Here is a 27,030-nt window from a genome sequence, read left to right as displayed (position 1 = left end):
ATTCAAACCCTTCCATACTTGTTCTAGTAAAATTAAGTCTCTAGAATCCCACCCCCAGGAGATTAAATCGAAGTACTTAAGTCCCTAAAGATAGGTATGGAAGAAAAGAGTAAATATGAAGCAGAAATATGAATCGTTCTTTAAAGACATGACATAAAAGAAAAATTAGTCTTATGTGCATAAAACATGAATGCAATGTTAAATATACCACAGAGAATTAGTAACTCTCAACAATTATCATCTCTGTCTACTCATTTCTCAAAGTCAAAAGATTCAGGCAGCACAATCTGTGATGGTAGATTACCCTAGATGTCTCTGAAAGCTGATCTTGACAAGGACAGCCATTCAAAAATATGCTCAGTGTGCATTGTTGTAGAGTCCCTACTGTTAAAATACAGTGAGGCAGGAAAAGAGCTGGTGTAAGGACGTTGCAGAAGACACAAGCCAGTGATCTTTGGGATGTTAATGTGGCACTAGCACTGTTCATTTATGGTGGGTGTCATAGAACCTAGCAGTTACTCATATGTATTATTTGTTTATATGTTTGCAGTTTTTAAATAATAAAAAATTTTAAGGGGGTTTGGTATTAAAGACAACAGGGTAAATTTTCAGCTTATAAGATGAAAGTTTCAAAATAACAGTAAAGTTATTTAGGAAAGATGTTGGATAGGAAATACTTTCCTTTCTTTCTTTTTTTTTTTTTGGTATTCAGGTAAGGGGTAGGTAGGTATTCAGTAGACCTGCTGGGACCAGGCAAGGTTGGCACTCCACGTGGCTGGGAAAGGCCTCGGAAAGAGAGAGAGCTCGGAAAGAGAGAGAGCTGGGAAAGAGAGGAAAGAGCTAGAAAAGAGCAGAGAGATAGAGAGCAGAGAGAGGTAGAAAAGAGCAGCGAGAGAGAGCCTCTGGGACTGGGCTAGGCCTTTCCTTTCTTAAATTGAACAAAATGAATGTAAAGGAACAAATAGTAAGAGAAGGATCCCCAATTTTTCATCTGATTAAATTTGAAAACTAAAACTCAGAAACAGAAAACTTCAGTCAAAAAGAAGATCTCAGCCGGGCGCCGGTGGCTCACGCCTGTAATCCTAGCTACTCAGGATGCTGAGATCTGAGGATCGCGGTTCAAAGCCAGCCCGGGCAGGAAAGACCTTGAGACTCTTATCTCCAATAAATTGCTAGAAAACGGAAGTGGTGCTGAGGCTCAAGTGGTAGAGCTCTTGCCTTGAGCTGAAGAGCACAAGGACAGCGCCCAAGCCCAGAGTTCAAGCCATATGACCGACCAAAAAAAAAAAAAAAAAAGATCCCAATAAGAGAGAGATTGGTAGAAATTCTTCCTGCACCCCATTTCTATGTTTTGGGTAAGATTTGTTTTACTATAGAGTATAGCAGAGAAAGATAAGTTAGAGATTATTTCTTCTCTAGATATATTGTGGCTAGCCTGGTAATATTCAAGCTAGAAACTAGCACGATTTCTTGAACTGTGGTACCAGAGCATGGGCTCCCACTTAACTGGGGTTTCTTTTACACCAGTGCAGCTAGTTGCCTTACCTACAATTGAAGCATATGTCCCAGACATGGCTGAGGGGAGTTGAAATACAATATTTTAATAAAATGGCCAAGAGAGAAGTATCTTAGTTACTTAAAAAAAAAAATTTTTTTTTTTTTTTTTGTGGTACTATTTAGGATCTCTAGCTTGCTGGTCTGGTGCTCTACCATTTGAGTAAAAACTGCAGACCTGCTTTTTGCTGGTTATTTTGGAGGTGGAATCTAGCAAACTTTTCTGCTTAGGGTGGTCTTGAACTGTAATCCTCTATATCTCAGCTTTCTAAGTAGTAGGATTATAGGTGTCACCCATTGGTGCCTGGCCCAGTACTATTTTTTGGTTGTTACTATCTGGATACCTCAGACTGGACAATCTGTAAGTAAGATAATATTCAGCTCATGGTTCTCTGAAGGCCGAAAGTTGTATCTGGTGGAGGCTTTTATTGATCAGGAGACTCGGAAGTCCTAATGTGCCACAGGAAAAGGAAGCCTAAGTTAGCCAAAGAGAACTGGCTCTTACAATAAAGCCCTCTCTTGATAATTCATCTGTCTATGAAGCCCTCGTGATCCTCCCACCTCCTAGAAGTCCCACCTCTCAAATATCATTAGTATTTGACTCAGGACTAAAAATTTAGAGGATGCTTTCAAGCTAAGGTGCAGAGGAGGAGAGCTAACTGTAAATACTTGGAACTGTTATCTTTTATTATTATGTGGCAGACAAGTAATGAAGAATCAAGAGGAACTGGGCACTCTAAGATAATAAGTGTACTTTTGAAAGTTAAATTGAACATTTACAAAAGGAAAATGAGAATAAACTCCAAAACAATGGAATAGTACAGTCTACATCCTCTAAATAAAATAAAACTAGATAAAATAAAACTAGAATATAAAAATGGAAGCTAGCCTGAGAGGCAAGTGGCTCATGTCCATAATCCTAGCTGCTTAGGTGGCTGAGATGTAAGTATTGCAGTTCGACACCAGCCTGAGCAAGAAAGTGTGTGAGATGCATCTCCAGCTAACCACCAAAAAATCAGAAGTGGAGCTGTGGCTAAAAAAGTGGCAATGCCTTGTGCAAAAAAAGCTCAGGAACAGCTCCCAGGCCTTGAGTTCAAGGTCTATGATCAAAGAGTAATAGCCAGGCACTGATGGCTCATGCCTGTAAATCCTAGCTACTCAGCAGGCTGAGATTTGGGCATCTTGTTCAGAGTCAGCCTGGGCAAGAAAGCCTGTGAGACTCTTATCTCCAATTAACCACCAAAAAGCCAGAAGTGGAGCTGTTGCCTAAGTGGTAGAGAGCTGCCTTGAGCAAAAAGCTCAGATAGTGTGCAGGTCCTGAGTTTAAGCCACAGGACTGGCACCAAAAAAGAGAAAAAAGAAAGGAGTAATAGATAAGTTCTGTTAGTTCATGGGTTAAACCTGTGCTTAGTTTTAAATATAATAATGACATTTCAGTCATCTGTGCTCCACATATATGATGATGGATCGTAAGATTATATTGGAGCTAAAGCACTTCTGTCATCTTGTGATGGCATCATAGGTATGCTATAGTGCAAAGAGTATTCATGTTTGTAGTGTTGCCAAATGAGCCTACTGTGATGCCAGACACATACACATACAATTAGGTAAGTACATAATACTTGAGAATAATAGCTACTTGGCTGGTTTAAATACTTTTTATTATTTTACTGTGTATTACTTGTACTTACTAGAACAAAGTTAACTGTAAGGCAGTATACTATGTTTCATGGGAAACTTTATTATATCTGTGTACTACCTATTGGTTACATAGAGTCCACATTAGCTGATAACATCTAGGCTGTACCATCTAGCTTTGTGTAAATGACTTCTATGATAATTATACCAACAGAGTCAACTAATGGTGTAGATCTCAGAACATATCCAAGTTTTAGTCTTTGGTTTACTTACATGAACAGTATAAATATAAATATAGTAGTTTAATGTGAAAGGACTATAAAGAAACAAAATAATACTGGAAGGGTGACTGATCAAGATGCATTGGACATATAAATAAAATTGTGACCTACCACCATTTGAAAATTTAAAAATTAAAAAATAAAATGAAAATTAGATAGAAATAAACCTCAGCTATAAAGAAAGTAAAATTTGTGAGATCACAATTCCCCTAAATTGACCCTAGAACAGTTGGAAAACCCAAGCATATAGTGCTAAACCATCATTCAAAGAATAGGGTGTCAACATTTTCAGATAAATTCTTACAAATTGTGCAGAAATCAATAACTGTAACATTCTTTCAACTATTTCATAACAATGCAGTTAGAATGAAGCTTATCCAAATTTGAGTTGAATAGACTTTAATTAATGTTCTCCAGTCCCTCTGTAAGTAAACACTAGCTGATAAGACATATCTATTCCATTAGATTAAGAGTTTGATGACCTTTAAAAGAGGTAGATACTTTCCAGTTTTTTTCCCAACTTGATTTAGATGCAGTTCTTTGCAAAAATCTTAAAATGTTGCTGTATAATTAAGGGTGAGTAAATAATGTATAAGAAGAAAGGAAAACAAAAACCTAGAGGAATTTAGTATACTGATTACATAGAAAATGTTTTTAATTTCTGACTTTATTGAAAGAACTGAAACCAAAAGACTTTGATGCTGTCTTATTGGTATGGCTTATGCAAAACCACTAATGCAGAATTCCACTCAGTGACTCTTCCGTTCAAGACAAAGCCAAATGTCAGAAGATTAGAGAATGTACATTTATAAAATTTCTCTTAAAATAAAGTACTTAAATTATGTGTGTGTATTTATTTTTTTTTCTATTCTGTGTGGTCCATTTTTCACTTAAGCTGTAATTGGCCCTTATACTGTTGCATATTAGAGCCTCTCTATCAGACATGGAGCTTATGTACAAAGCAAGCTTTGTTGTAAGAGTTTCACCTTAATCTCCTAGGTTAAACTTCATAACAACCTAATGTCTTCTCTTTATACTTAAGAAAAACCACATCTTATAGAGGTGAAGAATTTATGCAGGGTCATCCAACTAGCCAGTGGCAAAGTGGAGATGTGAGTCAAGTATTACTTTGTACTATTTAGGGAATAAAACTTCTTACAGTGAGTATGACAAACAAAGACAGTGTAAAAATTTTGTATATTATGACATAATTTCTAAGGGAAATAGTACAATATTTAGCTTGGGATAAGAGTCCAAGAATACAAGGAGGTTTTAGGAAATCAGTTATTATATATAATCTTTCAGTAGAAGTGCTGAACAGGCATTTGCTAGGAATGTAAACTTTCTTTTTTTTTTTTTTTTTTTTTTTTTTTTTTTTGATTGTGGAGCTTGAACTCAGGGCTTGGGTGCTGTCCCTGAGCTTTTTCACAGAGCCACTTGCGGTTTTCTGCTGGTTATTTGGAGATAAGAGTCTCATTGACTTTCCTGCCCTACTGTCTTCAAATCATGATCCTCAGATCTTAGCCTCCTGAGTAGCTAGGATTTACAGGAGTGAGCCTTTGTCTCCCAGTGGAATGTAAACTCTTATTGTTGAAAGTATAAAGTGAACCTCTTCAGTGTGATAAAAGTTTGCATTACAAGTAGGCAGCCAGAATAGTATTTAATTGTGAAATGTTAGAATATAAAGAGAACTAAGGAAAGGTTGCTTTCTAGTAAGTATTGTGCCTAAGGTTATAAGTATTGACTATTTACTTGGTAGAGTCAGGAAGGTGAATCAATAAAAGGTACTTAGAGTAGGAAGGCGAAGACAGGACTAGCATATTTCAATGTAGTAACATTGAATATATATGTACATAGAACATGCCAGAGATTGACTTAAAATACTCCAAAATAAAAGATTTGGTGAAATAACAGGAGATATGTTAGAATACATCTATACTAAGAGCAACAACTTTTTTGGTACAGTCCTGGGGCTTGAACTTAGGGTCTGATTGCTATCCCTGAGCTTTATTGCTCAAGGATAGCATTCTACCATTGGAGCCATAGCTCCACTTACAGCTTTTTTGGTGCTTAATTGGAGATCAGAGTCTCCTGGACTTTCCTGCCCAGGCTGGCTTTGAACTGAGATATTCAGAGCTCAGTAGTTTCCTGAGTAGTTAGGATTATAGGTGAGAGCCACTAATGCAGTGGAGAGAAAGGTGCCTTTAATAAATCCATTACTGATTTTATTCCAGAAATATAAAAACTAATACCCCACTTAAAATTTTAGAGTGATTTGAAAAAGAGTTGAAAGCCAGATGTTTTTGGCTAGGAGGCCACTGATTTTTTTTTTGTTGTTTTTTTTTTGGTCTTTGTCAATTGTAGGACTTGAACTTGGGGCCTGGGAAGTTGTCCCTGACTTCTTTTGTTCAAGGCTACTGTTCTACCTCTTTGAGACACAGGACCACTTCCAATTGTCTGGTGGTTAATTGGAGATAAGAGTCTTATAGACTTTCCTGCCCAGGCTAGCTTTGAACCATGATCTTTAGATCTCAGCCTCCTCAGTAGCTAGGATTCTCACAAGTGTGAGCCATTAGCACCTGGCTAATTTTTTTTAAGCTAGTGGTTTATCCCATACTAGCACACTCTAACAATTTCCAAAGATGTATTAGAAACTGGGGAATTGATTTTATGTTTGTTTGGGACATTCAGCATGAAAATATCTGGGGAAGGAATGGGTGTTAAGAGCAGAAGAAAAGTTTGTCTTGAGCCAGTCTCTCATGCCAATAATCCTAACTACTCAGGAGGCTGAGCTCTGAGGATCTCTGTTTGAAGCCAGCCTGAGCAGGAAAAGTCCATGAAACTCTTATTTACCTCCAGTTAACCACCAGAAAACTAGAAATGGCACTGTGGCTCAAAGTGGTAGAGTGTTAGTAGCTTTGATCGAAAAAGCTCAGGGACAGTGCCCAGGCCCTGAGTTCATACCCCAAAACTGGAGGAAAAAAAATTGTCCTGATTATAGTAACTAAATCCACTTTGGCACAGTATATAGATGAATCAATAGAATTTCAAGAGAAAACTAGGAATAAATAAGTTATGAATCATAAGAGTATAACATAGAACATTGGTAAATCAAGTGGAAGGATGCACAGTATTGATCATTGATTGTGTACTACTTTCTAGGCACTGAGAATACAGTGGAGATCAAGGCAGAATGATCAAAAAATGCTTTTTTTTTTTTTTTTTGGGTCCGGTCATAGGGCCTGAACTCTGGGCCTCAGCTCTTCAGCTCAAGGCTAGTGCTCTATCACTTGAGCCACAGCGCCACTTCTGGCTTTTTTCTTTTTGCTTATTTGGTGCTGAGGAATTGAACCAAGGGCCTCAGGCATGCAAGGCAAGCGTTCTACCACTGAGCCATCTTCCCAGCCCCCCAAAATCCATTATTTTTATTTCTGATTTCTGTTTGGGAAAGGGTACAGACAAAACACATAATGAATTCATCAGGTTTTGAGAGTGAGGAGTATGTGTAAGGTCAGGGAAGGTGTCCCCCAAAACACTTGAGTAGATATGAATGAAGTGAAAAACAGCATAGTAAAGACCCTGTATTCTGTGGATATGTTTAAGTCCATCCACTTAGTAGTATACTGTATGGTTTACAGAAAGGACATGATGGGTTGGGAGATTCTGAATTGGTCAAGCTGTATTAATCTAGCTTTAATCCATTTAAGTTAAAAAAAAAAGGAATGGGTTGTAGATTCCTACAGAGTTCAAATGCCAGTTCAACTACTTTAAACTCTGGTGACTTAGGATAAGTTCTATAATACTTAAATTCATTTCTTCGCAATTAAAACAGGACTAAATATGATACTCCTTGCCTTGTATGTACTCAGAAAGGACGATGGAGATTTGAGAATAGACTAGGCAAAATTAGTAAGATCTCATTACATTTTGTAAGCCAGTATGGTGGTACACGTGTAAATTTTACTACTCAAGAGGCATAGGGATGCAGATCAAAACCAGTCTGGAAGAAAAACGTTTGAGTCCTGTCTGAAAACTAAAAAGGCAAAAACATAGGGTGGGATGGGGGGTGGTACATGGCTCAACTGGTAGAGCACTTGCCTAGCAAGTGCGATCCCCTGAGTTCAAAACACAGTAGTGCCAAAACAAAACATGGTTAGAGTTGTAAAATTTAAATAAAATGTGAAGTAAAAGTTTCCTAGACAATACTTCCTGTGTATTGATTTTATTTTTAGTAATGATAAATTTGTTCCACTCATCTAAAGGATCAGCATTATATGAATATATGTAAAACTGACAATGTAAGTACTAATCAAAATCTTTGTTAGAGAATTTCACACAGCAGTGATTGTGCTATTTTATTTGTAATTTGCTTTTATCACAGGCAGATTATCAAAAGCTTTGTTATAGAAATAGTATGGGTTAAAAATGATGGGAAGAGTATAGAAAACAGGGACAAAATGGGATGAATGAAAGCACAAATGTTTTCTGTGAGCCATGGAATATACATTACACAAAAGTCACACTTTTAACTCAGTCTTGTAGCAGCTAAAGAGCCTTTATCCTACAGAATACATGCTTATGAAGTAACAAAGCTTAATTATGGATGAAAATAAAAGTAGATTAGAATTGAAAGTTACCTCTGACACCCCTCTCTCCTTCCCCACACACATACAAAGCCTCAGGCCTAGTAAAGGTCTTTAACTCTTTTTCTTTTTCTTTTTTTTTTTTTTTTTTGTCGGCCGTGGGGCTTGAACTCTGGGCCTGGTGCTGTCCCTTAGCTCTTCAGCTCAAGGCGAGCGCTCTACCACTTGAGCTACATCGCCACTTCCGGTTTTCTGGTGGTTTATTGGAGATGGAAGTCTCATGGTCTCTCCTGCCTGGGCTGGCTTTGAACCGTGATCCTCAGATCTCAGCCTCCTGAGTAGCTAGGATTACAGGCGTGAGCCACCAGCGCCCGGCTTAGGTCTTTAACTCTTAAAGGATTGACTTTAGTTGGTGGAGAATATAAGAAACTTCCTATATTAAAAAAAATGATTCCTATACTCTCAAGCTAGTAGATTAAAATGTTAAAGCATTCTGTAGACTAGTATACTCAATCTTTGTAATTTAAGTTTTCAGTAGACTAGTGTGCTTAATCTTTTTTTTTTTTTTTTGTCGGTCGTGGGGCTTGAACTCTGGGCCTGGGCGCTGTCCCTCAGCTCTTCAGCTCAAGGCGAGCGCTCTACCACTTGAGCTACAGCGCCACTTCCGGTTTTTCTGGTGGTTTTATTGGAGATAGGAGTCTCACGGTCTCTCCTGCCCGGGCTGGCTTTGAACCGCGATCCTCAGATCTCAGCCTCCTTAGTAGCTAGGATTACAGGCGTGAGCCACCAGCGCCCGGCTGTGCTTAATCTTTTTAATTTTAGCATTCCTTACATAGTTAAAAATTATTGAAGAGCTCAAGTTTGTTCCCCCTTGCACATTGTGTGGGTCTTGAGGCTTTGAATTAAGGGCCTAGGTGCTATCCCTGAGCTTTATTGCTATGGCTTGTACTCTACTCCTTGATCCCACAGTGCCACTTCTGTTTTTTCAGTGCATAATTAGAGATAAGAGTCTCACAGAATTTCCTACCTGGTCAGGCTTCAAACAGAGATCCTCAGATCTCAATCTCCTGAATGGCTACATTTACAGGTGTGAGGCACTGGCTCCCATCTTCAGGTGCTTTTTAGGTTGACTATCATTTGATAATCACCCTATAAGAAATTAAAAATACCTGAATTTATATAAACACATAACATAATATTTTAATTTAAAAAACAATATCCCCCCACCCCTCTCCGCCAAATTGATGATTTGAATGTATGCATGTTTACAAATCTGATGTCTGCTTTAATAGAAGTCACACTTGGATCCTATCTGTGAGGTGTTTCTCACTATTTTTAGATAATTTTATGTATTTTGAAACTACACAAAAAACAGGTAAGCAATAGTCTTTTACAGGTTATAATAAGTAATCCAAACTTACCTGAAGAAATGTTTTCTACTATACTGTATTGAAGCCCATTGGTTTCTCTTGTACTACATGAACCGTGTGTGTGTGTGTGTGTGTGTGTGTGTGTGTGTGTGTGTACGTGTGTGTGTGTGTGTACACGTACGTACACATGAGGCTTTATACTCAGGGCCTAGGCACTGTCTCTGAGCATTTTTTACTCAAGGCTAGAGCTCTGCCACTTGAGCTGCAGCTCCACTTGGGCTTTTCAGTGGTAGAGATAAGAGTCTTTTTTTTTTGGGTCCGGTCGTGGGGTCTGAACTCTGGGCCTGGGCGCTGTCCCTCAGCTCTTCAGCTCAAGGCTAGCGCTCTACCACTTGAGCCACAGTACCACTTCTGGCTTTTTTCTTTTTTTTGCTTATGTGGTGCTGAGGAATCGAACCCAGGGCCTCAGGCATGCAAGGCAAGCGCTCTACCACTGATCCACCTTCCCAGCCCTGAGACAAGAGTCTTACGGACTTTTATGCCCGGGTTGAATTTGAACTGAGGTCTTCGGGTCTCAGCCTCCTAAGTTGATAGGATTACAGGTTTAAGCCATCCTGGAAGGCTGAATCTTCTAATTGTGATGTGACTTTGTAACATGCATTTTTTTTTTTGGTGGAAGGAATATTTAAATACTCACTGAATTGAGCAGATTTTCCAAATACAACATTGTATATTTGTTATCACCTCTAAACTTGTTGTGAGAAGTATTATCATCATATCAAGCTCATGTTTTTCAGCATTATAATTTTCCTTTGGAAGTAGAATTTTCTAATTTATAATACTGTCAAGTTCCTTGAAATGAAAAGCTGTCTTGGTTCATATATGAGAAAGGACTTGACAGATAAGTAAAACTGTAACAATCATTAGTTTGTTTCATTAGGTAAAAGTGGTGGTTCATATAAAAGGTAGCCACTTCAGTCTGCAGTTCAAATAACTACAGGAGATCTTCTCCTTCTGGTAGTAAATGCTTTTTTTTTATACTTCCTTTTTTCTCCCACCTTTTTTTTTTTTGATAGTACTGGGGTTGAACTTAAGAGCTTCATTCCTGCTCAGTTTGAGTGGCTTGCTTGTTCACAGCTAACACTCTATACCACTGGAGCTCTACCATAAGCCTGAATTTTTTGGGGCTGTTAACTAGATATGGAGTCTCACAGGCTACCTTCAAAATGAGATCTGTTAGGTCTTACCTTCCTAAATAGCTATCAGCATCTGGCTCTGAATTTCAGATTGCTTCATAAAGATTATTAGAACAATACATCTTCAGCAGGTACTTTTTTTTTCTTCTTAAATGCCGGATTTGGGGCTTGAACCTAAGTAAGGGTCTGAATGTTATCCCTGAGTTTTTTTTTTTTTTTTTTTCCACTATGTTCATGCTTTACCTCTTGAGCCACAGATCCCTTTTGGCTATTTTTTTGGGGGGGGGGGTGGAATGGTGGTTAATCAGAGATAAGAAGTCTCACAAACTCTGCTGTGTAGGCTGGTTTTGAACCTTGATCCTCAGATCTCAGACTTCTGAGTAGCTAGGATTACAGATGTTAACCACCAGTACCAGGTGTCTGCTATTTAGTTATTTATTGCTATTGTTTTAATCTTGTTTTTGTTTTTTGGTGGCACTAGGGTTTGAACTCATGTCCTAGAATTTGGTAGGCAAGTGCTCTCCTTTTTTTTAGCCATGCCTCCAGCCCTCTTTCTATTCATGGGAAAAGTGAGGGTAAAAAAAATTAATTTCTTGGCATGATTTTTTTTATGTGTGTGTTGGTTTTAAGATATAAGACAGATGCTTCAAATGTCACAATATTTTAAGATTTTTACTTAGGAAAACTTTTAAAAACTGGAATGCTTGAATTGTTAGACATATCCTCTAAATGGATGGCCAAAATATTTTAGACCTCTCATACTTATATCAAGGCTTCAACATTTGTATATTTAAAAATACATTTAAAGGTCTGGGAAGGTGGCTCAGTATTAGAGTGCTTGCCTTGCATGCATGAGGTCCTGGGTTTGATTCCTCAGCACCACATAAGCAGAAAAAGCTGGAGGTGGTTCTGTGGTGCTCAAGTGCTAGCCTTGAGCTGAAGAGCCTGAGGGACAGTGCCCAGGTCCAGAGTTCAGGCCCTCACGATTGACAAAATAAATAAATAAAATTTTAAAATGAGTTGCTGTTTTGTATAATAGTCATATGTATTATTTCTATGTAGTCTTTAGTGATACTGTTCTTTTTGTGTATTATTTAGCCGTATATGTGGGAGTCCATGTCCTGCAGTGTGGCCCGATGTGATCAAACTACCGTATTTCAACACCATGAAACCAAAGAAGCAGTATCGTCGAAAGTTAAGAGAAGAATTTGTTTTGTAAGAAGGGGATGATGCTTAAACATCTATATTGCATTGATTTTTTTTTTAAAAAAGTTATTATGAATTCTGAATGTCACTCTGTCCTCTGTTGAGGACAGTTTTAGGATATTTAGGGTGTTCTTAGTTACATGCAAATTGTCATATACCATCATGGAATCAGGGATTGTGTGTTTACCTTGAATAACTTTTTTTTATTTGTTTGCTGATCCATGGGGCTTGAACTCTAGGCCTAGGCGCTGTCCCTGAGCTGCTTTTGCTCAAAGCAGGCACTCTACCACTTAAGCCACAATGCTACTTCCAGATTTTTTTGAGTAATTTGTCCCTGAGTCTTTTTGCTCAAGACTAGTGCTCTACCATTTTGAGCCCCAGTGTCACTTCTGATTTCCTGGTGGTTATTTGGAAGTAAGAGTCTCATAAATATTTCTGCCCGGGCTGGCCTCGAACTGTGATCCTCAGATCTCAGCCTCCTGAATAGCTAAGCTTAAGGTATGAGCTACTGGTGCCCAACTTGAAGAAGAACTTTTAAATATTACTGTTTTTAAATTTATTGAGACAGCTTTCAAGGTATGTGTTTAGGGCTTAATTTTGTTTAGGACATTATACTTTTCAGTTTTTAATTGATAACCAATTGTCTATACAGTAAATATGTGCTGTCATGCCAAATAGCTAAAAACTATGTAAACATAATGAAATATTTCATCAAAGGAAAATTTGACATTTGAGTTAATACAGAAAACATATAAAATGTTAGTATTTAAAATTTAATTTTTTTGCTGGGTGCTAATGCCTCATGCAGGTAATCTTATCTACTTAGGAGACTGAGATCTGGGGATCCCAATTTAAAACCAGCTCAGGCAGGAAAGTGTGTGAGATTCTTATCTTTAGTACACCATCAAAAAACCAGAAGTGGAGATTTGGCTCAAGTGGATAGAGTGCCAGCCTTGAGCAGAAAAACCAGTTGAGAGCTCAAGACCTTGAGTTCAAGCCTCCCCTCCCCCCCCCAAAAAAAAGTAATTAAAAAAATAATTAAAAGTAAGAGGCATTGTGGCACATAACTCTTTAAGTCCAGCACTTGGGAAGCAGAGGCAGGAGAATTGTAGATTAGAATACAGCTTGAGCTGTATAGTATAACCCTGTCTCAAATAGCAAAGAAAATTTACTTTAAAAGCAAGTCCAAAGAATCATCCAACTTGTGTTTGAAGAATACATGTGACTTTTGTAATCCTCTCATGCTAGTATTCCTGCAGCTGCACTAGACTTATTTGATTACATGCTCGCCTTGGATCCTAGTAAGCGTTGCACCGCTGAGCAGGCTCTTCAGTGTGAGTTCCTACGAGATGTGGAACCTTCAAAAATGCCTCCGCCCGAGTAAGTGATCTTTCATTTGATTTGATTCTACAGAGGTAGAATCTGGAGCGTTAATAAAATCTATGTATGGTTATCTGAAAATATTCTATGCCTTGTTAAATTAAATGAACCCAAAAGGTATAGGTAAAATAGAAATCCACAGATATGTTACACTCAGAATGCAGATGTGTGCTTAATGTTCAGCTAACACAGGACTAGCTAAGGGAGGATTAATTGGCCTCAAGATTTTAATCTATTTCAATTCTTAAGAATCTACTGCTGATTTTTCTATCAGTTACTGTTTTACTGAAATTTTGAGTGCTAAGCTAAACATTTTTTTTATGAAAAAGAATTCCTCCAAGGTAGGTATTACTATCATCACCATTTCACAGAGGAAGAAGCAGGCTCAAGGAGGTTAAAAAACTTGCCCAAGAATACAAATATAGTAAAGAGTGGACCAGCCCTCAAACTAGTCAGTTTAATGTAAAAATGAAATTTTGGAAATATTTTCTGACATTTCACATAAAATAAAATCCATATCAAAAATAACTTTAGTGTCAGACGTGTATGTGGAATTATTCCATTAGTTTGATAATTTCTGCAGACTTATTTTGAAATTTGAGAAATTCAGTTTACACATTGTCTTTAGTTGTCATTTCTCTTTTGTCTTTAACCACTTCTTAGGGACTTCTTTTATAATGTTGACTCTTCTCTTTTTCTTTCTTGTTGTTGGGGATGGAGCTGAGGTGAAGGTCATGCACAAGCTAAGCAAGTCCTACACTACTAAGTTAAATCTCAGCCCTGGCATTTACATTTTAAGATTTTAAGATAACTGTTTTGTAGATAAGTGAAAACTATGATCAGAATTAGGTTAGCAGTATTCAGTGCAATAATGACATTTGCTCCTCATTCCATCACAGAATGCACTATCATGTCCCATGTGGTAAAACAATGAGCATTTTTAGTTGTCTAAACTTTTCAAACTAGGGTTTAAGTAGTTGGAAAGAAGATTTTCGGTGAACTTTAAATGGTGATATTTTAAAGTAGAGCAGTTCTGTAAGTCAAGTTGAATATACATTATACCTTTTCAGTGTCCAACTGAAGCCATTTAGAAATGTAAAACAGGGGCTGGGAAGTTGGCTTAGTGGTAGAGTGCTTGCCTCCCATGCTTGAGGCCCTGGGTTTGATTCCTCAGCACCACGTACACAGAAAAAAGCTGTAAGTGGTGCTAAGTGGTAGGGCTTTAGCCTTGAGCTGAAGAGCTGAGGAACAGTGCCTAGGCCCAGAGTTCAAACCCTACAACCAGAAAAAAAAAAAAAAAAAAAAAAAGAAAATGTAAACACTTACTTAATTTTTCTTCCCCTTGAACTTACATTATTCCTACAGGTTTTCTAATTCTAATGTAGAATATAGTTACGTTAAAGTAAATGTAAATGAATATAGTTACGTTAAAGTAAATGTATTTATTTTTAATTTTTTGTTTGTCAGTTGTGGGACTTGAACTCAGGGCCTGGATACTTTCCTTGAACTATTTTGCTAGTGCTCTAAGGCTAGTACTCTACCACAATGCCACTTGTGGTTTCCTGGTGGTTAATTGGAGATAAGAGTCTCATGGACTTTCTTGCCCTGGCCAACTTTGAAATGGGGATCCTCACATCTCAGGTTCCTGAGTAGCTAGGATTATAGGTGTGAGCCTCCAACCCCTGGCTCAAATAAATGTACTTATATGAATGGAAATATAACTTAAATAGCTTTTTTTTCTGCTGATAATGTACCATATTTTTACTATTATTAGTAGTGAATATTTGTTTTTAAAAATTAGTGAATTCATTTGGAAATGTAATTTAAGGAAGGTGATAGGCCCAAGGAATTTTCCCCAAGTAATTTGCATAGTAATGTGTATCCTTTTTTTGGTCGGTCGTGGGGCCTGAACACTGGGCCTGGGCACTGTCCCTCAACTCTTCAGCTCAAGGTGAGCTCTCTACCACTTGAGCCACAGCGTCACTTCCATTTTTGGTGGTTTATTGGAGATAAGAGTCTCATGGACTTTTCCTGCCTGGGCTGGCTTTGAACTACGATCCTCAGATCTCAGCCTCCTAAGTAGGATTATAGGCATGAGCCATCAGCTCCCAGCTAGAATGTGTACCCTTTTAAGTTAGCATTTGAAATGATAGAATTGCATCAGTTCATTGTGTTTGAACTTCTACATTATGTACTGAAAGCCTTGGTGTTTTTTTTATTTATTTTTGATTTTTGATCAGTTGCCCGTTGTATACACCTATACATGCCTGTAGCTACTCAGGAGGCTGAGATCATGTAGGATCAAGTTTTGAAGCCAGTCCAGACAGCAAAGTCTCCTCTCAAAATTAACCAGCAAAAAGCAGTGCTGGATATGTGGCTCAAGTGGTACAGTTCCACCCTAGCAAGAACAAAGCTCCAGTGTCACCTATGTTCTTCAAGTCTTTTGTTTTCCTTTTAGTGGTACTGGGATTTGACTCATGGCTTTGTGTTTGCTAGGCAGGCACTCTACTGTATGATCCCTCAAGTCTTTTATCAAAACTTATTTTAATGTCAGTTTTTAGTTTACACATGCCTGTAATGACAGTGTTCAGGAGCCTGGAGGTCTTGAGAGAATTCAAGGCCAGTGTTGGCTGCATGAGACACGGTCTCAAAGGAACAAATCTTAAAATTCTCTATTAATACTCATGATACTTCTTCAAAGTGAAAACCATGAAGCCTCCCCCTGTACCCACCAGTGGTGTACTATACTGGTGTACCCACCAGTATAGTACTTGTGTTTTTTTTGTTTTTTTTTTTGTCATGGGGCTTGAATGCAGGGCCTGGGCACTGTCCCTGAGCTCTTTTGCTCAAGGCTAGCATTCTGCCACTTTGAGCCACAACTCTATTTCCAGGTTTTGAGGGGTTAATTGAAGATAAAAGTCTCATGGGGACTTTTCTGCCTGGGCTGGCTTTGAACCTCAGATCTCACCCTTCTTGAGCAGCTAGGACTATAGGTGTTAACCACTGGCACCTGGCTTTAACAGTACTTGCTAAATAACTTCTGATACTTATAATTTTTTAGAAGCTTTATTGCCCAATAAATCATCTGAATAAGTTAATTTTTATAATTAACATATATAGTTACATCTTTCTATTTAAAATAAATGTGCTGCTAGCCTGGGTAGCACACACTTGTAATCATAGCTACTTGGGAGGCAGACAATCAGGAGGATCAAAGTTCTAGGCCAGCCTGAGAAATAAGTTAGACCCATTTCCCCCATCTGAAAAGGCAAGCTGAGTATAGTCTCTAATCCCAACTATACAATAAGTGGAGTTTAGAGAGATTATAGTCTTAAGAGTGCCCCAAGTAAGACCTTATCTGAAAAATAAAGCAAAAAAATAAAAGTGAGCTGAGATCATGAGGACATGAATTTAAGCTGCATAACCATAAATACTTATGTATATACATAATAAACATTTCAGGAACATTCTGTAAGTAATCTATTATGGGATTATAACATTGATTCAGTACTTAAAAGTTGCATAAACATATAACATCTTACATTTTGTAATGTAAGAGTAGCTTAAAATATAAATTAAAGGTAAGAATTTTGAAGAAAGGTGTGATATTCTTTTGGAAATCAGGTATATCAAACTCAGTCAATGTTTTTAGCAGTAATCAAATGGGAGTAAAATAGTAAATAAATTAGAAATAACTCTGTTGATCCTTTTCAATTCCCTGTCAAAATTTGCTGATGTATTTCAGGGAAAAAATACAACTCATTAAACTGGCAGCTACCCTACAATATTGACTGACAGCAACATAAAAAGCCATAAGTAGTTCATATGGTGAAATATGACTTTCATAATACAAATTGATGAAAGTAGTTTGAAGTCATCTGAGTGATAATGCATGATCTCAAACATGAGTATGTGCCAGGTATGTAAGAGGCACTGTCCATGCTTACAGATGTTAAATCTGTTCGCTCAACCCCCATGAGGTATAAACTATTGTTAGTCTCACTTTTGAGCATAAAGACACTGAGGTGTAGAGGTCATGACTTACCGAGACAGCAGATAATGGCTGAGCCAGCACTTGAGCCTTCAAGGAAGCTCAAGAGTTGGGTCACTTTGAGGAAACCTGAAGTGTCTTCTGAGCATCAGCATCAGTTATCCACACTGTTCTATATACCTGGAGGGTTATGTTTACCTTTTGTAAAGATAAGTACTAAGGTATTTCATAATGAGTCACTTACCTTTAAATTGTGGGAGGGAATAGCCCTTTTTATTGATTTCTTTGCTCGTTTCTCATGAGGCTGAAATCACTTCATTTACGTCATTCTGCAGTGCTACAGTCTTAATTTAATTCAGAGTATCCTGAGACAAAGGCCTACACTATTTAATACACATACCCAGAAAGGAAAGTCTTTGGAGGGTTTGTGATACCTTAAAATTTCCCAGTATCAATATTTCAAATTGTCCCTTTGTTTGTTACTCCAGGAGGTTTTTACACGCTGAGGCAATGCACCATAGTAAGATGGCTGAGAGGTATGCCTTTGTTTTGTTTTCAGACCTCAGGTGCATAGACTTGGTTTAATCATAATCCTTGTGTCACTCATCTTTGGTCCATGCATGGCTCTTTTTTTAATTTATTTTAGTTACTTTAAACAATGTTATTAAGCAGCCATGAACCTACCAAACAGAAGCTAGCACCTTGAAAATAACCTACTTTAATCATACCATAACCTCTTCCACCCATCTATACCCTTGCCTTCCTCTGAGGTAACCATCATTCCTGTTTTTTTCCTTGTATATATACCTTTTTGTTGTTGTCTGTATGTACTCATAAAAAGATAAATTTTTTTCCATTGCTTTTAATTTTATAGAAGGGTATCATGCTGTTTTTAATCTTTTAGAAATGACCGTTTTTTACTAATACTTTTACTATATTGCTAAGATTCAATCATACTGCCGCATATGCTTTCATAACATGAGATGAAGTAGTTGTGAAAGAGGAGGTATGAAAGAAGAACTTTCTTGAATGTGCAGGCCCTTTTCAGAGCTCAACCTTAGAAAAGAGGAGATGTTGATAAGGCAGTTCCCTTAAAACAACCCCAGGGATTCCCTTGGAAAGTCTTCTCGTACCCCTTGAGGTAAAGAGGCACGTTGAGGACTGAAGGCACACATGAGTAGATAGAGTTGCTTAAAGAAATCTGTACATATTCTGGGCAAGTTTATTAACCTTTCCAAGCCTCAGTTTTCTCATCTGTAAAATAGATACAATTAACAGTAAGTTTCCTCAGGATTTTTTTTAGTATGGTAAAAGAAAACATTTATAATCAAATATTTATAGAAGTGTTTTTCTTTAAGCAAAGGTTCTATGAAATTGCATGAAGGTACACTTGTTTTGGAATTGTGGAAACTTTGGTAGTCCCAGCTGTTGAGACCCTCATAATGAGTAATGGACTTTTCTATGCCTGGAATGCATTTATAGAATTACTGTACTAATTTGGTTATAGAAGCAAGAAAGGGGTTACTATAAAAAGTATACAGCTTCCATCGGAAAGTTTTTCATAGATGTTTATGTTCTTGCCTTAGTTCTTTTTTTTTTTTTTTTTTTTAAATCCTGTATCTGGTTTCTGTATCTGGCAAATGGCATGTTCTGCCTCTTCCTTTCTGTCCTGTTCATTGTATTATGTACTGTGATAAAAATTGCCTTGAAAAGGTTGCGCCATGTATAATGGTAGCCAATTTTCTGAATATATGTTCTCAATTCATAATTTTGATATGTGACTTTTTATTGATTTCTCAGAAGCCAAAAGAAGTAGTCCATCTATAAAGTGTAAAGGTAAAACCATGAAGGAGATGGAGTATCTGGGATAATTTTAATTGGTGTTTTACAAATCTGTGTAGGAAGTCTAGATTTTGGGAGAATGGCTTTGGTGTGACATAATAGCTTTTTTGTTAAGAACTGCTTTGTTATATATCTAACAGTAAATAACAATGTACATCCCACAATTTTATGTCCTTGTGTTTTTTTCAGTCTTCCTTTATGGCAAGATTGTCATGAGTTATGGAGTAAAAAGCGAAGAAGGCAGAAGCAGATGGGCATGACTGATGATGTTTCCACAATTAAAGCCCCTAGGAAGGAATTATCTCTGGGCTTGGATGACAGCAGAACTAACACACCCCAGGGTGTGCTGCCACCTACACAATTGAAATCTCAGGGCAACTCAAGTGTAGCACCTGGTCAGTAATGTGTCCATGGCTTGGTTCTCTTCGCTCCCTGCTTAATGTTGATGGTGTTAACTCTGCTTATGGCTGGAAGATAAAAGGGAAAAGGGAAGGTCTAGTGGCTGAATTTGAGGTCGTCCAGAAGCTTCACTGCTCCTGGCATACCAGTGTGAAGCACTCTCAGGGAAGATCATTTCTAAGGCAGAATGAAACTAATTATGATTGGTGATTGGTCAGATTTCTTTTTTTCCTTTGTCCCTAATGCAGAAGTCAATGTATCTGGTTTTTTGGCACTGTCCCTGAGTCTTTTTATCAAGACTAGTGCTGTACCACTTTGAGCCACAGTGTCACTTCTGATTTCCTGGTGGTTATTTGGAAATAAGAGTCTCATGGACTTTTTCCTGCCCAGGCTGGCTTCAAACCATGATTCTCAGATCTCAGTCTCTTCAGTAGCTAGTACTGCAGGCACGAACCATTTAGCACCTGGCAAGTCAGTGTATCTTTAACTACCTCTCAACACACACACTCATGTCTGTAAATGCTTGAGTAGGAAGAAGAATATATGAAAGACAGCCAAGAATCATCTTGGTGCTATTTAATAACATTTATAATGCCCATGGGTTGCTTAGTTATAGGTATTTCTCCTGATATATCATGGGTCTTCAAACATTGGTATCAGATATTATGCTAAAAAGAAAACATGATAATAAAGTATACTTTTATGAAGTTACCTGAATTCTAAGAAAACTTAAGGTTTCTTTCTGTGACTCAAACTTCATGAGAAGTACTCTTAAGATCATCTCAGTTAACTTGCACTTTTAAAAAATCCATTTTGCCAAATAATTGAGGAACATCCATTTTCAAATTGAGTCTTTTATCATGACAGATAAAGATAAAAATGAGTTGTAAGTATCTTTCAGTGAAGGTAGTAGTTTATCAAATATGAAAAAATAGATTAGCACTTACTGAGAGTTATGTCTCGATTCATTAGTTTTGACTCAAACAGATGTATGAATCAGATTGAGCATTTGATGGATTGAGTATAAACACAGAGTAGATTAGCTGAGACAAAATGAAGAAGATTATCATTAATACTCGTTCCTGTAATCTACAAGCTTATCCTTGACCTTGGTTAGACTATGTACTAAAGTTCCTCAGATTTTAAAACTCAAAAGCAGCGGTTATTTTGGTTGTTCAGAGAGTGAATTTTCCTTTTACATGAAAATACTTTAGAGAACACATCTGGTTTTACACAGTGAAGGCTGATCTGTATCATGTTTAATATTATTACCTCACCACATTAAAGTTTTGAGAAAGGCAAAAGAGAATAGTAAATTTTCTTCATACCTCTGCTGTTAAAGGAGGATGGGGCAAACCTAGTGGAATATAAAGTGGTAGTTGTTCTATTTTAGCTGATAAAAACAAATTGCTGCCAAGTACTGGGCAGCTCATCTCTGTAATCCTGGCTACTCAGGAGGTGGAGATTTGAGGATTGCAGTTCCAAGTCATGCCAGGCTGACAGATCTGAGATACTCTTATCTCCAGTTAACTATCAAAAAGCCAGAATGGGAGATGCAGATCAAGTGACAGTACCAGCCGTGAGGGAGAAGGCTAAGTAAGGGGATAAGGCTCTGAATTCAAGCTTCAGCACTGGCACCAAACAACAATTCCAGGAACCATACTGGCATTCTGTCATTGTTTAGCTCCTATTTCACAACTCCAATAAATGATGGAGATTTCCCCTCCCCCCAAAAAACAACTGTTACTATTAAGAACTGAGGATTTGTCTTTTGAAATATGGTGCTTCTCTACTCCATTTCCTGTGTGTCCTCCCACCCCCATCATCACAGTGTATCTTGAATAAGAAAACTGCCCATTCTTAAAAGTCATTTTAGTTCAGAATGTTTCCCTCGGCTCACATGGAAACTTTCAGCTAATATAGAAATAATGAGTAAAATGACTTATTGAGTGTGGCAAGCAGACATTATTCTTTATGAATCCTTGTGAATTATAAGAGGAACTTGGAAAAATATGTTTGCATTAATCTAAAGGTAATATTAAGAAATAATAGAAAAAGTCTGAAAGAATGTGAAAAGATACAACATGAAAAAAATGGTATTACTCATTACTCTTTTCCATTAGTCTTTCATTGGTGGTTATGGGAATTGCTGTTGATACTGTCTTAACACTTGACATATATAGTGGTATATGCATTTGAGCCTAGCTGTTAGGTGTGAATCTGTGTTAACCATGCCAAAGCTAAAACTGAATATTGGAAAAGAAAAGCAGTTGAATTTGGTTTTTGGGTAAGTGAATTAATGCTGTCATGTATCCGAATAATAAGCATATTTCTATAAGCACCCTGATATTTATAAAAAGTAATTTGAATTGAAACATGTTTTATTTTAGTCTATAAAACCTAATTTCCATTTAATGCAAAGTGAAGATTAGGTGCTCACATAATAAACTTTATTAAGCACAATAAATGGTATAGTGGTTAAATGCTCAGTTTCTGCAATCAGTTCTCATGAAATCCCTGCTACTGTGACTTTGGGTGAGTTACTCAGTTCCTTTTATTCCTTACCTTATAAGGTCAGGGCTATAATCCTTGCTACTCAGGAAACTTAAGATCTGAGGATTATGGTTCAAAGCCAGCCCGGGCAGGAAAGTCTGTGAGACTCGTCTCCAATTAACCACCAGAAAACTGGAAGTGGCACTGTGGCTCAAGTGGTAGAGTGCTGGCCTTGAGCTGAAGAGCTAAGGGACAGCACCCAGCACCAGGCTCAGAGTTCAAGCCCCATGGCTGACCAAAAAAACAAAACAAAACAAAAAACCCAGTGAACTGCAATTCTCTTTTTATCTTGACTTACGTTGCAAGTACATTCTGAATGCCATGTTAGTGAAGTAGACTGAGGTGCCCTTTTCACAGTTTTTCTGAAACGTTCTCCCCCAAATGTACATTTTAATATGGTGCATGGGACCATTTTGGGGATGGGATGAGCTATGAGTTATGGCAGTTCTAATTAATACAAATTTTGTCTTTAGTAATAACAGGCCCTGGACAGCCGTTAAACCACAGTGAATTGGCAATTCTACTTAACCTACTACAGTCTAAAACAAGTATTAATATGGCTGATTTTGTCCAAGTGTTGAACATTAAGGTAAACTCTGAGACTCAGCAGCAGCTAAATAAAATAAACCTTCCTGCTGGAATTTTGGCAACAGGTGATAAACAGACAGATCCATCAACACCACAGCAGGAGTCTTCGAAACCTTTGGGAGGAATTCAGCCTTCTCAGACCGTCCAACCTAAAGTGGAGGCAGATGCTGCCCAGGCGGCTGTGCAGAGTGCATTTGCAGTTCTGTTGACTCAATTAATAAAGGCTCAACAGTCGAAACAGAAAGATGTGCTACTAGAAGAGAGGGAAAATGGAGCGGGACATGAAGTGTCATTACAACTCAGGCCACCTCCAGAACCTAGTACGCCAGCATCAGGTGAGTGTGGGCTCACTAGACTACAAACATGTTGCACTTATGCTGACAATTGTCAGATCAATGGTGATGTTTACTCTAAGGGATGGATTCTGTAACAAATTGTCCATAAGCGATACAGTTCCTTCTCAATACTGTAGATTTCTCTAACAAACCTATAGTAAATCTTTTTTTTTTTGGGGGGGGGGTGGTGGTCTGGTACTTGAACTCAGCACCTGAACAACTTTTTTTTTTTGGTTGTGGGTCCTTAACTCTGGGTCCTTAACTCTGGCTCTGGGCGCTGGCTGTCCTTCAGCTCTTTAGCTCAAGTCACTCTACTACTGAGCTACCTTCTCAGCCCATCCTTGAGTTTTTTAGATCAAGGCTAGCACTCTACCACTTGAGCCACAGCTCCATTTCTGGCTTTTTGTTGATTAGTTGGAGATAAAGAGTGCCTCAGACTTTCACGATGGGTCTGGCTTTGAACTGTGATCCTCAGATCTCAGCCTCCTGAGTCGCTAGAATTACAGGCCTGAGCCATACTGGTCCTGGTAGTAAATAACTTTTAATTGTAAATACTAAAGGATGCTTGACTAGAGAATAAACTTTATGTATATAGTAACTTTTGTTCCTCAAGCAATAAATAGGAATATATAAAGTACTTTTTAAAAGCCGATTACAGTTCATGTTAATACTTACCCTATACATAGTGACAGGCAACATTAGCACTTCGGAACTTTCTTCCTTTTCATCTAATGGTTTGCCAGAGATGGCATATATTTTGCTTAATCATCTTTAAGACCACTCATTGGAAACAGGAACTATTTTGAATGTTTAGTTTCCAGTTGTGCCTTTGACTCCCATTTTGCTTCGTTTCACTTAGGGCAAGATGATCTTATCCAACACCAAGACAGGAGGATATTGGAGTTAACACCAGAACCAGACCGGCCTCGGATTCTGCCTCCTGATCAACGACCTCCTGAGCCACCTGAACCACCACCAGTAACTGAGGAGGATCTGGATTATCGGACAGAAAACCAGCATGTACCTACAACTAGTTCTTCATTAACTGACCCTCATGCCGGAGTGAAAGCAGCCCTTCTACAGCTGCTGACCCAGCACCAACCCCAGGATGACCCCAAAAGAGAAGGCAGTATGGATTACCCTGCAGGGGACACTTACGTGCCTACTTCAGACTATAAAGACAACTTTGGATCATCATCTTTTTCTTCTGCTCCTTATGTGAGCAGTGATGGTCTCGGAAGTAGTTCTGCTCCACCGCTAGAACGACGCAGCTTCATTGGAAACTCAGATATTCAGACCTTGGATAACTACAGTACTGCTTCATCTCATTCTGGTGGTCCTCCTCCCCCACCTCCTCCTCCTCCCCCACCTCCTCCTCCTCCTCAACCTTCTGCCTTTTCCGAGTCATTTCCCAGCTCAGTAGCTGGATATGGAGACATTTACCTCAATGCTGGCCCCATGTTGTTTAGTGGAGACAAGGACCATAGATTTGAATATAACCACGGTCCTATCGCAGTCCTGGCAAACAGCAGTGACCCCTCCACAGGGCCTGAGAGTACTCATCCTCTGCCAGCAAAGATGCACAACTATAACTATGGTGGTAATTTACAGGAAAATCCAGGTGGCCCCAGCCTCATGCATGGACAGACCTGGACTTCTCCTGCCCAAGGACCTGGCTATTCACAAGGATACAGGGGGCATATTAGCACATCAGCTGGCAGAGGTCGAGGCAGAGGGCTACCATACTGAGTATGTTTTTCCTCAGGCACATCATTTTTATCTGGAAAGACTTTTCTAGCTGCAGTTTAAGGCAGCAATCCAAGAGACTTGAATAATATTAATTCAACAACAGCTTTATTTTTATGTGGAAAGGGTCTTGCATACAATAGTGAAAAAAACAAAAAAACCTTGCTTAAATTCATGCTGTTCTTAAAATTAGATCTATTGATTGTACATCTTCACAAATTCTAGTTAAATTTTATTTTGTATTCTTGCAGTTTTAAGTGGATGCTAATCTTAGGGACATAAGCTTTTTATGGCCCTCTTGCAGATCTTCTGAACTATGCACATTTGTGCTTTTTTTTGTAAGTTTGGACCAACTTTTATGTAAAAACAATCCCTCCTCGCTCCCCTCCAGTTTTACAACAATCAGAAAGGGCACTGATTTATTTGGTATTTTTCTTTTTACAAAGCTACCTTTAGTCAAAGGTCACTGTCAAGTCTTTGCACCTGCTTTCAGTGTTATTGTGAAAGGTGTACTTTGTGCTCATTTCAGAAAATAAAACACAACCTTTCTCTTGATGCAAGTTTTATATAAAAAAATGGTCAATGTTATTTTTGTTTTGTTTTGCAGATAACCATAGCCTAGCAAAACGCATTCAGATGAAATAGTGGGTTTTCTATGAAAAATAAGGGTGGGATGGGGAGGGTTAAGTAAGTGCCTTAACAGGTAAGCTTAAGGTCTGAAAAAGTAGTTAACTTTTACACCCATTTATCTTTTAAAGGGAATCAATGCATTGTATTGAAGAGGCAGGAAATTCTTCAGTTCCTAGGATCTGCCTGATTGTTCGATTAAGCCATTCCCTCTGCCTACCACACTTTGCCCCTTTTGCCCATCCTTTGGTTGTGTTAACTTTGACTACCACCTTCTCTCCATAGGGAAGTGAGAGCCAAGAAGGGAGTAGATAGAAGTCAGTACCTTTTTGTTACTTCTGAGAAGTCCCACAACTTTTGTCATTTCAGTGGTTGAAAGTAAATAGCTGAATGAGTAGTTGACAGTACTGTTTTCTTCCTGGCTCCCATATTGATTGACCTCTTTTTCACTTGGAGGGCAGAAGTTTAGAAGCAAGAATTAGTAACAATTTGCATAAATGTATTAAAGTTAGTGGGAAGAGGGGTGGCAAACAGATTTTAAGTTAAGCAATTACCATTTTAAGAAAAAAATTGTTAACTAGAAACATTGTTGACATTGAATTTATTGAAACAAAGTTGTGAGAGAAAACCTTATCTTCCTTCTCACCTCTATGAAATTCATGACTTCTGCCAGATATAGAACAACATTAGGTCATTTTAAACATGTTTTTATTCTATTAAAAGTAACAAAGAATATGGAATTACCCTTACTTAAACTGTAATGTCAAGTCTTACAGATGTTTTGTATACACATGTGCACATGTGCATACTCATTCACACAGAGTAATAATTCTGGAAAGGAACCAAAGGAAAATAACCAGAATTTCCATCATCACTAAATGGAAACATAGACTCTGGGAAATTAAAAGTTGTGCCAATTAACCATTTATTTTAACTGTGCTGGTGACTTTTTGGTTGGAATCTCAAATGGGAATAGCTTATGAGATGGAAAGCTCCAGTTCTAAAGCCAGTTAACTCTGTGCTATGTATCTGACTTGTGAACCACGAGAATATTTTAATGAGGATAATTTACCATTTTATTACTATAAAATGAGTTGATGTCAACTAAGCATTTTATTTTTTGATGGAATTTTTTTGTTGGGAGAGAAAAAATATTTTGCTTTCATTTGAATATTGAGTACTAACAACTTATAATAAAACTACATTACAGGAAGTGAGGAAATATTTGGAAATTAGCAAAATAGCTACAGTATTCAAGTCTCTGAATCCTAATATGGTGAGTCTTAGACCTTTAGACTTTCCTATAAGTGACAGTATCTAAATTATTCTTAATAGTCACACTTGGATAATTCTGCTGACCATAGCAGCTAACCTAGAATTGAAGATATTTATGTGACATGAATAGCCTGTGTTTTAAAAATTAAATATTTTATATAAAATTGAACTGTGTTTGGATAGTTTTTCTAATTAAACATTTCAGTTACATATCTATTGGGAGAATGGCTGGGAAGACAGGGAAACTGTTGGCTTGAAATGGAAAACTTGACTCTGGCTTCTAAGACAACATTGCTTGTGAGACCTAACAACATCTTGCATACCACTTTGAAGAAAAAAATATTACCAGTGAAACCACAATACAATGATAAGATACCATGTAAGATAGTACTAGATTTGAAGGTGATGTTACATGAAAATGTCCTGTAGTCGATGAAATATAGAAGTAAAAAAAATCTTAAATATT

General features: G+C 37.8%; 1 protein-coding gene across 6 annotated transcripts in view; it reads left to right on the top strand.

The window, feature by feature from the left end:
* Positions 1–26,728, top strand: part of Cdk13 (cyclin dependent kinase 13) — a 110,330-nt gene extending 83,602 nt beyond the window's left edge. For 2 of the 6 annotated variants that reach the window (XM_069998381.1, XM_069998391.1), the window contains 6 exons: positions 11,721–11,837; positions 13,077–13,208; positions 17,688–17,735; positions 19,231–19,436; positions 22,467–22,916; positions 23,776–26,728. In XM_069998381.1, coding sequence (XP_069854482.1) covers positions 11,721–11,837; positions 13,077–13,208; positions 17,688–17,735; positions 19,231–19,436; positions 22,467–22,916; positions 23,776–24,665 — 1,843 coding nt within the window. In that variant the 3' untranslated portion in view covers positions 24,666–26,728. The remainder of the gene's footprint in view (positions 1–11,720; positions 11,838–13,076; positions 13,209–17,687; positions 17,736–19,230; positions 19,437–22,466; positions 22,917–23,775) is intronic. The other 4 variants (XM_069998408.1, XM_069998401.1, XM_069998415.1 and 1 more) reach the window with 3 other exon arrangements.
* Positions 26,729–27,030: the final 302 nt, after the last annotated feature.

Source organism: Dipodomys merriami, unplaced genomic scaffold (assembly GCF_024711535.1).
Source record: "Dipodomys merriami isolate MVZ:Mamm:240054 unplaced genomic scaffold, mDipMer1.0.p SCAF_104, whole genome shotgun sequence".
Taxonomy (NCBI): domain Eukaryota; kingdom Metazoa; phylum Chordata; class Mammalia; order Rodentia; family Heteromyidae; genus Dipodomys; species Dipodomys merriami.
The sequence above is the reverse complement of the archived record's forward strand: the minus strand, read 5'-3'. Positions and strand labels throughout refer to the sequence as shown.